This window comes from Mytilus californianus, unplaced genomic scaffold, assembly GCF_021869535.1.
Source record: "Mytilus californianus isolate M0D057914Y unplaced genomic scaffold, xbMytCali1.0.p SCAF_4, whole genome shotgun sequence".
Classification (NCBI taxonomy): domain Eukaryota; kingdom Metazoa; phylum Mollusca; class Bivalvia; order Mytilida; family Mytilidae; genus Mytilus; species Mytilus californianus.
The window spans coordinates 51,360,999-51,374,046 of record NW_026262690.1 but is presented as its reverse complement, the minus strand read 5'-3'; the positions used below and the strand labels follow the sequence as shown (position 1 = coordinate 51,374,046).

The 13,048-nt window shown below is 30.5% G+C and overlaps 1 protein-coding gene across 7 annotated transcripts in view; it reads left to right on the top strand.

Moving 5' to 3' along the window:
- LOC127698389 (MAP/microtubule affinity-regulating kinase 3-like) overlaps window positions 1–13,048 on the top strand; it is a 53,515-nt gene that overhangs the window by 28,863 nt on the left and 11,604 nt on the right. For 4 of the 7 annotated variants that reach the window (XM_052201840.1, XM_052201838.1, XM_052201837.1 and 1 more), the window contains exons 8-18: window positions 1,798–1,933; window positions 3,281–3,381; window positions 4,053–4,172; window positions 4,919–5,018; window positions 6,612–6,724; window positions 7,083–7,284; window positions 8,219–8,358; window positions 8,925–8,966; window positions 11,267–11,472; window positions 11,887–12,042; window positions 12,359–12,595. In XM_052201840.1, coding sequence (XP_052057800.1) covers window positions 1,798–1,933; window positions 3,281–3,381; window positions 4,053–4,172; window positions 4,919–5,018; window positions 6,612–6,724; window positions 7,083–7,284; window positions 8,219–8,358; window positions 8,925–8,966; window positions 11,267–11,472; window positions 11,887–12,042; window positions 12,359–12,595 — 1,553 coding nt within the window. Of the gene's footprint in view, window positions 1–1,797; window positions 1,934–3,280; window positions 3,382–4,052; window positions 4,173–4,492; window positions 4,593–4,918; window positions 5,019–6,611; window positions 6,725–7,082; window positions 7,285–8,218; window positions 8,359–8,924; window positions 8,967–11,266; window positions 11,473–11,886; window positions 12,043–12,358; window positions 12,596–13,048 lie in introns of all 7 variants that reach the window. The other 3 variants (XM_052201836.1, XM_052201835.1, XM_052201839.1) reach the window with 3 other exon arrangements.

Sequence of the window (13,048 nt, the reverse complement as noted above, 5' to 3'; positions counted from 1 at the left end):
GATGTAAAAATGGACTTCTACAAAAGTTCATCAATGTTTGCTTTGAATCTTAATCATCCCTATTTATTCAATAAATTGTAAAGATGGGTGGTGTTGTTTGAAAATTGAGTTTAAAAAATTTCCGATCTGTCTGGATTTGGTTTATTAAAGAATTATTGTAATGTGTACATTTGATTGGGGAAATCTGACCTGTATCTAATTGTCATGGTTCTATATTAACGAGTGTTTTTTGTTATGCCGGTTTTTATACGCCCGTTTACAGGACGTATTATGGTATACTGTTGACCGTCTGGCTGTCCGTACGTCGTCAACATGTCGGACATTAACTCAAAAAAACTTTAACCAATATGCATGAACCTTTGGTGAATTGTTTATATCTATTGACGTGAGCTCCCTTTCGTTTTTTATAAATTTCAGATTTACCGTTTCAAGTTTTGGGGTTTTATTCATTAAAAAAAGGGGGATTTTCCAGTTTTCGGACAATAACTCAAGAATGCTTTCACCAACTTGCAGGGAATTTTGGTGAATTGTTTATATCTATTGACATGAGCTCCCTTTCCATTTTTATAAATTTTAGATTTTACATTTCCGAGTTGCAGGGTTTTATTCATAAAAAAAGGGTGATTTTCCAGTTTTCGGACAATAACTCAAAAATGCTTTCAGCAGTTCTCATGAAACTTTGGTGAATTGTTTATATCTGTTGATGTAAGCTCCCTATTGATTTTCATAAATTTTCCAATATGACATTGAGAAGAAATTGAACTTTATTTGTTAATAGTCTGACAACAGATTTACTATAAGTATTGCACAATAGCAAGAAATCTTTAATTGAATATAAATTCAATTCAAATAGCCAATTTCAAGTTCTTTAACTACATTTATTCAGAAGCCTATAATATGTCAAATATTTGATTACAATCCAAATTCAGACCTGTATCAAGCTTGAATATTGTGTCCATTTTTGCCCCAACTGTTCAGGGTTGGACCTCTGCAGGCGTATCCAGTTGCGCTCAGCGAAGCAGTTTATTTGTTACTAAAAGAATCATTGTAAATTTTATCCATGTATGTTTGACTGATGTCTTCTGACATTCTCAAATTTTCATGGTTCACTGAACAGTATAGTTTAGAGTACTTTGTGGGGGTTATTATAAGTATAAGTAAACGGTCGATCTGGTAGAGAGAATCAATGTCAGGCACACGTGTCCTTCTGCCATTTTTCATTAGACTGACCTCATTTTAATGGTTAAGTCCACTAAAGGGTATTCACTGGACTGAATAAAAGTTGTGTCCACAGTGTGCCCACATCCAGTGTTGAGGGTTGGAAATGTCAAAATCTAAGCTGTACAAAGTGAATTAAGGGGGAGGGTTAATCCTTTATTCATGCTCCTCTGAATTTGAATATGATCAGGTTAGTTTTAGAAATACAACAGTACATCTACTCATTTAGACATGCAGTAATATGGCAGTATATCAAATTACTGTCAATTTTGATTCAAGACTATCAATGTAATTCTGTTAGTGGTTTTAAGGCAGACATCAGTGTCTTTAAATATAGACCCATCATTTTGTTGATGCAAAAGTTGACATTTAATCTGAAACTCAGATTTCTGTACTGTGGAATTCTGTTATGCATATATGGAAATGAAATGTCTGGAACAAAGGGATAATGAATTGTGGTACTATTGAAAATATCTGAAAAAATTAGTTAAATATATTTTGTAATCTATAGACAATAGACAGGTTTTAATTAAACATTAGTTGTACTGTGAATATCAGAATTTCTTTTACTGCTTTCAGGCTGAAAATTTATTGTTAGATGGTGATATGAATATAAAAATAGCAGATTTTGGTTTTAGTAATGAATTTGTACCTGGTAATAAATTAGACACATTCTGTGGGAGTCCTCCATATGCTGCACCAGAATTATTTCAGGGTAAGTAATTAGATATCTTTAAAGATTGCAGTACAAATCTAACTACCGTAGAAAGGCTTGTATAGTTCGCACTGGTACATAGTCTGCACCCCCTTCTCCCCACGAAATTTTAGGTAAAAAAACTTTTTGTCACTGTTAGAAAAGGTCTAATGAAACTCCGGTAATTTCAAATCCTGTGCGGTCGTTTGCGGTATTTTCTTGGAAAAATCTGTTTTCCATCATCAAACAGAAGCTGAAACTGCTTGTAAATGATTCTAGAACGCTTCATGATTGTTAAAATAAGTTTAATTCACTTAAAAAACAATTTAGAAACTTGTGTATGTTTAAACAGGAAGTTTAAAAAGCACGTGTAAAAGAAGAAATTAACCGGTGAGAGTCGAAATCCGTACATAACAGATATCACTATAATACGACTTTGAAAGTAAAACAGTTCCATCCTTTTGTAAAACAGTCTTTAATATATCTATCACATTAATGTTTGAAGGGTCTTAAGCTAATACAAACCATATTAGTCAGTATGAAACACCAAAACGGAACGAACAATAACCAATTACGTTTTGTAGTTTACAAATTCTAAGCTGGTTTACGGTTGTCTTTTTCACTATGTTTGTATCGTTTCAATCAAGCAGATACCAGTTTATTTCAACCAATGCATTGAAAAGAAACGAGAAATTTGTAATGAAAGGTTTAGTTTTTATATTTAGCAGTATTAATTTGATTTTGAATAGAAATAACTTATTAATATGGATGAGTTAAAATTATTAGTTTGAAAAATGATAAGAGTGCCCTCTACAATATAAATAACAAAGATGGCGGAACGTAAACAAACCACCTCGCCCGCGAAATTGAAATTTTTCTCTTATTTCTTGCTTATTGTACTCTATAGTCCGCACCCCGTCTGGAAGGTCCAATTTTGGAGAATAAAACCGCGGACTATACAAGCCTTTCTACGGTAGACTAATTATCACAACATTAGTTTCCTTTCAGTCACTTGTTAGAAGTATTTTAATCATTAGAAATTTTAGAATAAAACTTTTGAGGCAATTTTAATTATTTGTTGCAGTTAGGATATTCTAAACTTATCCCTTTGCAATAAAGCACAATTTTTTAAAGAAAGAAAAAAAACAAAAACATATTGATTAAGTTCACTTCCTTAAATCAGTATTGTTGCCTGATAATGAATATTTAACATCAATACTTTTATTCAAACAGCAAAATTTCAAAAACTCAAAATTAGCTGCACTGACTTTTTATTGATACTAAAAAAAAAAGGTTTGATTTTTATAATGAATTTGTATTTTTTTTCAAGACATTTCCATCATTAAATTAAGTATATTTATTTTTCAGGAAAGAAATATGATGGTCCAGAAGTAGATGTATGGAGTTTAGGTGTAATATTATATACACTAGTCAGTGGGTCATTACCATTTGATGGCCAAAATTTAAAGGTAATAATGTATTTAAAAAAAGTGATATTTAACATGTTGTTGTATTAAAAACAAAGATTAGGAATATAAAATAGTAGGGGCAAAATATCATTATGTAACAAAGGTTTAAAGAAATTTCATTGTAATCCATAGGTAATGAGGAATTGTTGATATTGAAGATTCAGTGTTTTCCTTAGGGAAACCCAAAATTCATTTGAATCTAAAAACAAAACACAGTGCACAATTGAATTAGGTTACAAATTTCATTTGAATTGAATTCTAGACACTAGCTTAACAAGAATTGCACATGCCAAGTGAGGATGGACGTTCAAATAAATGATAAGATATCAATCAATATTCCCCTACTTCAGTTTGTAAGGTGAAAATAAGTAATCCTCTGTGTAAGACAAATTGTTCAATAGTTAATTATCTCATTGTATATACCCAGTACCAAAATATTTGGACTGATCAGATATTGAGTGTAAAGGGAAGGAAAGTACATAAATATAATTTACCCAAACTGCTGGTAGAGCTAGCAACAGGTTATAAATAAGGCAGTTTGGAATATATTATCACAGCTACAAACTTCATATTTTATTCAAAGCTATATACTTGTTATAAAAATCATGTAAATATTAAAAAGTAGCTAACAACTAGTTAACTTATGAAAAAAACACAAATTCTATTTACAGGAATTACGAGAACGGGTTTTACGGGGGAAGTACAGAATACCTTTTTATATGTCAACAGATTGTGAAAATTTGTTGAAAAAGTTTTTAGTATTAAATCCTACAAAAAGAGCAAGTTTAGAGGTAAGGTTTGAATTGTGAGATTATAATTAGGATGTTCACATGTACAGTATCTGCTAAACAAGTGAAATTCCACATATATTTAAGTTACCAAATGTCTTAAAGATCATACAAAATAAAAAATAATTTGTGACTATTAATCTAGAAACATGATTTATTGTACTTACTGTTATAAAAAAAAAAAAGAATATACAAAATAAACTGGTTAAATAAGTAATAATATGGTCAGGATTAGTGCATGGATACAATTAGGTCATTATGGACAAGAAATATGTGGAAAACATAGTTTTATATAATAAATCTTTCATTTTTTATTGCACCAGAATATTATGCGAGACAAGTGGATGAATGTAGGTTTTGAAGATGATGAACTTTTACCTTATGTTGAACCCCCAGCAGATGTGTTAGATCCTGTCCGGATAGGTAATAACCTTGACACGGATCAAATGTTGTTAACCGTGGTTACATAGTGTAACATTTAATGTTGTTGTAATGATAGGTTGTGTGGAAGTTTTCATCATGTTCTTATATTGTTACATTGAAAACTTTCACCTTTGAAGGAAGCAGCATTGAAAACACTGTTGAAGCTTGGAATAAAAAGATACAACTAAGCATTATTTCAAGATTGATTGACTGTTGTTTTGGTGTTTGTTCAGTATGGTTGTAATTGCATGCTTCCTTCAAACTTTTAATGTCTTTTTGTTTTTGACAATAGTATCTATTTTTTTTCTTTTATTTTGTGTCGTCAGAATATAATGAAAGACCGATGGAACAATATGGGTTATGAAGATAGAGAATTAAAACCTTATAGTGAGCCGCCCAAGGATCTTTTAGATTCAAAGCGGATAGGTAAAGTCTGATAAGTTATGTCCTGAATGTCAGTGTAATATATGGAGTTCTCACATTGTGGTATATCAGGTTTTTGATTGGTCATTTTTCTAATTCAATTCATAAACCAACTGAAATTTTATGAACTTATTTTATTTAAATCTTGTGAGACATATTTTTGCGATGTTCAGGATATGCCATTGTGTCAAGACATAACTTATGATGTGTATCCCTCATAATATCCATCTGTTCTGTTTTTATCACTGTTTAAACTACAACAAGACAGTTCCATATACTTTAAAACAGTTCAAAATAAATTCACAGTGTAGATATGATCTCTTTAGAGCATTGATAAAATGAATTTTATACATAATAGATGCATTTAGACTGTCTTCTTGTAGGGGATTTCATTTTATTTGGTCAGACCATACTAATATTAGATGCCAATACTTGTATAACATATTTGATTTTATTGACCCAATGAATTTCTACAACTTCTTCAAGCTGAAATAAAGTGGTGATGGATTCTTTGAAAATGTCCATAGCTTCATTCTTAATACTATTACTATAAATCTCGCTACACATTATTTTCACCAATGATCTAATGATGATGTGTTGTGTCAATTCAAGTTGCTATCCTTTACAAGTTGGTGGTTTAGTCCAGATTTTGATCAAAATCAGCTAGAACCGTTAATTTAATTTTAAATCATTCCTTTTGTTCTATAGTTAATCAGCTTATTGAGGGTGCAGCATGAATTTGTATGCTTGTTCCTCCATCTGTATCTCCTGCTTAAGAGTTGTTCCAAACCCATAAATGGATTTCCATTGAAATCAGTATACAGTATTTCTAATTGTTCAGTAGGTCATTGAATTGTGCACACCTCCAATTTGAAATAGTATAATGTTTTGCTGAGTTTCTGAATTTAGAAGTATAGGGTATACATTTTTATAGCTAGGTTCACAGTTCATCTGTGTTTACAACTTTTTATAATTTGAATATTACAGTAAGGATGAGTTGGAACTTTTCATAGTTGGAAAAAAGGCAACTTATTTGTTGAAAAAAGTTTAAATACCTGTGACTTCATGCATGTCTTTTGAAACATCACATATATTGGTATGGTCTGATTTCTTCATTTTATTTTCATTATCATATTGTATTGTATTTATTTTCAGCTAAATTTTGAAAGCATTACTACTTTGTCAGTTGACAATTTTTTTAAGTACATAGTTTGCTTGTTGTTTCTTTATTATAACATTTTGGTACTTCTGTATTACTATGGTATTATAGTTCTTTTCACAGTTCAAGTTCCTACACAGACTTTTGTTAAGGTCCTTCTTAAATACATAATAGTCTTTTGTCTGTATCTCTTGTATCTGTTTTCATTTATTGTGAGTTATAGTGTAAGCTCTTGAATTGGGGGGGAAACATGTACAGATATAGAGTATTTTAAAACTTGAAAATCACTGAATTTGGGAAATTATTCTCCTCACACATAATATCAAGTCTTATATTTTTGCATATAAACTAATTAAATTTTTTAAAAGTTTGCTCACATTGTAAAGAAATGTAAAGTTTATAGATATAACTTGTTTATGCTACTATTTAATTTTCAGAACTTATGGTCAATATGGGATATAGTAGGAAAGATATAGAAGATACAATTACACATCAAAAGTATGACGATATTCAAGCTACATATCTACTCTTAGGGCGAAGGACATTAGAAGTATGTATTGTAAATATGATCAACAAAAAAAAATCTAAGTACCTTTGAAATTTGCACATCGTAATGTAGTGTTGTCCATTTTCAGTATCATATAGTGAAATTGGTAACAGTTTTATGCAAGGTCTCCTTTTAGGGTCAATAAGAATAACACTTTATAATATCAGAACAAGTGAATAGCCTAAAAAAAACTGCCAAAACTCACAATTCTGTAAAAGACAAAAAATTTAAAAGTTCATGTATACAGAATAATCTTAGAAACATTACCGTAATGGTATAAAAAGAAACTGTTTATGTAGAAATTTAAACAAAAGCTAAACAGAGTAAAAAATTGATAACAAAGAAATGAATTTTTTTTCAGTTGGAAGGAAGTGATCGGTCAGGTAGCAGTCAATCATTACGGAATTTACCATTATCTTCATCAAATCGTCCACATAGTGAAAACACCGCCAACAATAACCAGTCTCCAAATAAAGTCACAAGAAGTCAGTCAGCAACGAGTAGTGGTAGTACTCAGGGCCGCAGGCGGTATAGCCATGGTGGTGATAAGGGTAGGTCACATGGTAAAATATCATTTATACCTAACTTTTACAGTCTCTAAATATAAGACTCCTTTAAATCAGCAAGTATTTAGTGATTCAACTGAAATTTTACATCAATACTGCTGGAAGGGTAGATAAAAATAAGGTTTTCACAATGGTTAAAATTCTATATCATAGCCATGCATAATGTCATGATGTTGATCAAATCTGGAATCAACAATATATGTGAAATTGACATGTAATAGTTGATCTGACAACCTGCATTTTTAGAGCACATGGAACTTGGTTAATCATATTATTTATGTTTAAAAGATGGAGGCAACCTTTATGAGCCTTTGGTTCAGAAAATCACCTAAAAAGTTAAATCTAATGTGCCCACAACATATGTTTTGTAGACTTCAATAGTTAGATTTTAAAAATTACCTTAATTTGTCATCTTCTGTTCATGTTTTAATATGAGCAACATTCCTATCAAAGAAGATCATATTTGCTTCAAGATTTTTCAAATATAATGATGTGATAAAAAAAATTTGCTCATAATTATTTTTTGTCCGAAAATAAAAAGTCAGTTTAATCAAATATCTGACAATGACATGTTTTCGATGTCGCTGTGATAAAGATTGATTAATATGCATTGAAAAGGCACTGAAATAAGCGCTATTTTGACAAGTGTATTGAATCAACAATAATATGGCTATTTCATGTGCCTCAGTTTTAAAATTAGGATGATGTGTATATTACAAAGGAAAATGCCTATCAGTAAAGTAACTTTTTTTCATTCTGAATTTGGCTGTTACAAGTCTTAATGGAAGTTAGCGATCCAGTTATTACTAATCATTTGTAAAGAAAAAATTAATTTGCCAAATATGAATTCATCCTTCCATTATTTCACATTCAAGTAAAAAAAGAGCCAAACTTGGCCTCTTTCATATGTCAAATTTACTTTTTTCTATAGGTAACTCTGGCTCATCTAACTCACAGTCAACAACTTCTCATCCTCCTCGACGTCAAAATACAACAATCGATACATCAACTACAAAGGAAAACATGTTGACAACAGGAAGAAAAACACCAGGATCTGTTGAATCCCCAAAGGTATGGCAGGCTATTCTGTTGTCAGAATATGTTGTAGTTGTCTTGCACAGAAAATACACATCTTGGCAAAACAAATTTTTGGCATATTTGAAGTTCTCTAAAAAAAAGAAATCTAATTTCCTGAAAGTTACATGTGTAGTTTGCTTTTGAACAAGAAAAATGCTAAATTTTCATGGCAGATATCAGTGCATATTTTTGAATGGCTTAAATTAATGCTTAGCTTTAAACTAATTATCCAGTTTTCTTCTAGCATTGAATCTTTTAACTGATTTATGTTTGAAATGTTGAATGTGTTATCAAAATTTAAACTAGTGAATGTAGGCTGCATCCATAAAATTTTTATTTGATTGTGAAGGGAAGTACCAAAAAGTGACATCGAGCATAAGAAAAGAAAGAAAAATAGGAAAATTAGAGAAATAAACCCCAAAAGTAGAACTATTGTCTGTATTCACAGTGCATGTAAACCTTGACTGGCACATTTAATGCACATACATTGCATGTTCCAAGGCAGAAGAGAATGGCTTGTCACTTCATCGCTGTAATGCTTGTAATTTCCTCATTTTCAGAAGAGTCCTTTCATCAGAGACAGTATCAAAGATCATAATAAGGTATTACTTCATTTAAAGATAAACTATTATTGTCCATGAAGAATAGTTCTTCTGGGACATGAGCCCAGTAAGTGTTATTATCTTTGGAGCAATAATGATATACTGGTCTCTTGCATCATTTAGGTAAATTATTCATATGTACTTACAAACAATCAATTGTTGATCTTCTAAGGGAATATATATATCCGTCAATACTAGATACAGAATACAGGCTGTAACGGTTCATTTCTTTTTTAAACATGACATTTGATGCTTTGCTGATGCCTTTGCACAGTTTGAGCTTGTTGGTTGGACTTACTTACTTGTTGCAGGTAGATAATAATGTTTTCTAATGAGTTTTGTCATTTGTTACTCATTATGCATGAAATTTCATTATTCTTTGGCTCTGTAGTACTTTAGAAATTTGCTATGAGTGATTGCTTGTTGTATTAGATCTATTCATGTTGTTAAACAATGTTTTAAATTTGATGTAGAAAATACTGTATAAAAATAAAGAAAATGCTTTACAGCTAAACAAGTTGAGTGTATTAATAGTGCATAATATTAAGGTTGCTTGTTAGAATGGTGCATATATATATTATACAATTATAGCCTTTGTATGAGGTAGATACAAGGTGATATCGACCTAAGAGAAGCATATTGTCTGAGGACAAAGTCCAAGGTCGATATAACATCGTATGGACCTCAACCAAAGGCTACAATTGTAATATTATTAATCAAACAACTATTTCATGAACAATGTAAAATTTGGGATTTCTAGAATGTATTTTTAATAACATGCTGTATGCTCTGTGCAATATGCTGTTTTTTACCTACAAAAAGCTAAACACAACAGTAATGGCATGCAAACAGTAATACAGATGTACATGTGATCACGTTTTATCAAATCACAAATCCTTAAAAATATTCTATTAATAATATAAAGCTTTTGAAAATTTAAAACATGTTATCACCATCATGTAAATTAGAAAATTGGCCAGATGTGACACAAATTATTTGTTATGTTATACATTATATTAAACTGATAAAGTTCGTACAAATAAAGTTAAATATATTTTTACTGTAAATCCAAATGGTATTTTGCTGATCGTAGTGCCATATTGCAGGTTATGGACAGGATGTTAATCTCCAAGAGAGTATTTGTTTTTGATGTACTGCATTAATTTTGCTTGTTAAGTTTTAAAAAGTAAAGTAATGTTAAAAATAGTGACATTTGAACTTACATTCAGCAAGCACATAAGCTCGTATAAAAATTTTCCTTTTAAATCCTAACAAAAACCATCCTGGTGCTAAAGGTATTTCATTCCATTTATTGAAATTACTTTTTTCAATAATTTACTTTTCTTTTTTTAAACTCTTTAATGTGAACTCATATTCAGGTTTGATGAAACACAATTCGACAGGATTAAAAAGAATTTTCAAGAGAAGATGTGACTATGTTCTTAATAGGCTGAACAATGTTTGGTCATGTTTTATGAACATTAAAACCTTTAACTTTGTCTTGGATGTTAAATGTTAGAGAACAACACCAAGTATTATCTTTAAAAAAAGCGGGTTCTCAGTCATCTTTTTGTTACACTTTCATTAATTAGTATATAAAGAAAATATTGATTTTTTAGTCTGCCTAGCATACAAGCTAACTTTATTTCATTGGTCATTTTGTACATACACTCAAGTAGGTCTGCTGTAATGCATTTTATGTTAATATTTGTGTACATTGTTTATTGAAATGTCAGAAGAATAAAATCTTTTAAATTCTATTCCAGAAAAATTGCTTTTGAATTTTGGAGGGGGAGTGGGTGGGTGTGAAGTCTTTGAAGACACATTGAAATACATTTTCTATGGCTGGTTGGGTCTAGAAAATATTTTGGCATAATATTTATGGTAAATGATTTTTGGATTGATGGGGCTTGTTTATTGAAAAGTGTAAACATGTCTGCCAGTTGATTGCTGGTCATTTAAAGAAGAAACAGAAAATTAAACTAACATTGTGACAGATAAAAAATATTTTTTATATATGGTACATTCATTAATTGATACTCAGATACTAAGATTTTATTGCTGCATCCAGGATTTATAATTTTCTTACCAAGATTGTTCAGGTATTGTAAAAAAAAAAAAAAAATCAGGAGAGGAATTGATTGCAGGACTATAACTAAGATAATAAAATGTAGTTTTGGAATAGAACAATAAAAGATGGAACTATTCTTATTAAAAAAATTAATTGGAAAATATTTAAATATTAAATTTTCTCAATAGATATGAATTTGTTACTTTCACTCAGTATTTTGTTGTATTAGATTAGTTCATCAACACCTGCCAGAGCAACCATGCCGAAAAAATTAAGTTCAGCTCCATCATCCACACCAAAAAATAATGTGGTACAAAGCAGTATTCCGCGAAGATCAGCTGGACGAAGTGAAACATTTAGTCCAGGAGACTCGCGCATACAACCTCCAAATGAAAAGCCAAGTAGAACAACAAATGGTCAACATGATCTCAGGGGGTAGGCCATAAGTAATAAAGATGAATTTTATTAGGAAAAGTAAATTTTTGCTATATCATGCTAGATAAATTAATATTTTAGCAATATTATATTGACATCAATAATAAAAGTATAAATTCTTGATAACAAAAAAAAAAAGAAAGTTGACTGTGTAGCAGGAATATGTCCAACAATTCAAAATGATAGATAGTTTCAGCATCAGTTCATCAGTTTACTTAAGTGTTAAATTTCCATTTCATTTCATTTCATTTAGCTGTAAATTGTATGTAGAAGAAATGTCAATATAGCCATAGCAAGTGACCAAAAGCAAATTCCATGAAATGCATTCACAAACACAGACTTGTAAGATAGAAAACTGTATTATTTATTCTACAAGTAATCTCAAATTGTCATTTGTATTATTCCCCTTGATAGCTCAATGACCAACTCTACAGATAGTGCTACATCTGATGTTCCTTCAGTCAGACCAAAAGGTCATGGTCATGTCAAATCAGCCAGTTTAAGCCAGTCTCAGACATCTAGAGTTACAGACTTACCTCCCTTGTCAGACAGTGAAAACTATCGGCCAACGTGAGTATACTTTTCACTAATGAAAAATGACCAAAATGTAACCCTTCTGCTTAAAAATTGTTTGCTATATAGAATTAAATGGATGACATATATTTTGATTTCTATTTTTGCTTAATATAAAGGAGTTTATTATACCAAGAGAACTTATAGAAAAAGATAATCAATTAATATGATTTATTCAGAAGAAGATTTTTGTTTTGAAATGTTATTAAGTTTTATTGGAATGTTTAGAAAGAAATTTCAAATGAAAGATATCTTTTGTGTGTTTAAACAAGCATCTGAGAAGGGACTATTGTTTTATATTGTCTATTTTCAGAACTGCACCAGGAAAAACATCACAATTACCGGTGTCTCCTGCATCTACAAAGAGTTCCTTATTGTACCGAAACACTGCAAGTAGAAACACATTCCATGGTGGACCCATACGGGACAGACGGCAACAAAGACAAATCAATGGTCCAGATGGGGTCCCTTCACGTACTCAGGATGAATCGTCCATGAATACTAACAGACAGTCTTTTTTCAATAAAATTAGTCAAAAATTTAGTCGCAGGTATGTTTTTATATTTCTTTTGATTATGCCATTAGAATAAAAGTTAGTTTTTCATCTTTAAATATTTGTTTACAAAAAAGTCTTTAGATTACTCATTTAGAATGCTTTAATGGGTTCACCAAAGAAAGAAGGAAACTGGTTTTGAAAGTATGGTGAAGGAAAATAGACTGATAATATAAATTAATTATTAGTTGCTATTTACTAAAATAATGAAAATTTTCACTACATCTATGAAAGTTTAAGGTTATTTTAAAGAACTATTTTAGAAATATATAAAATTGTTAAAACTCAAATAGAGGAGTACAGAAAGTACAGTTCAAAATAAATTATCATAACTTGGCATTCCTCAGTACTAATAAAGTAGAACAGGCTGATGTTAAGACCACTTAAGATATTTATGCCCCCGCCGTAGTGGTGGGGGCATTAAGTTTTACCCTTGTCCGTCCGTACATA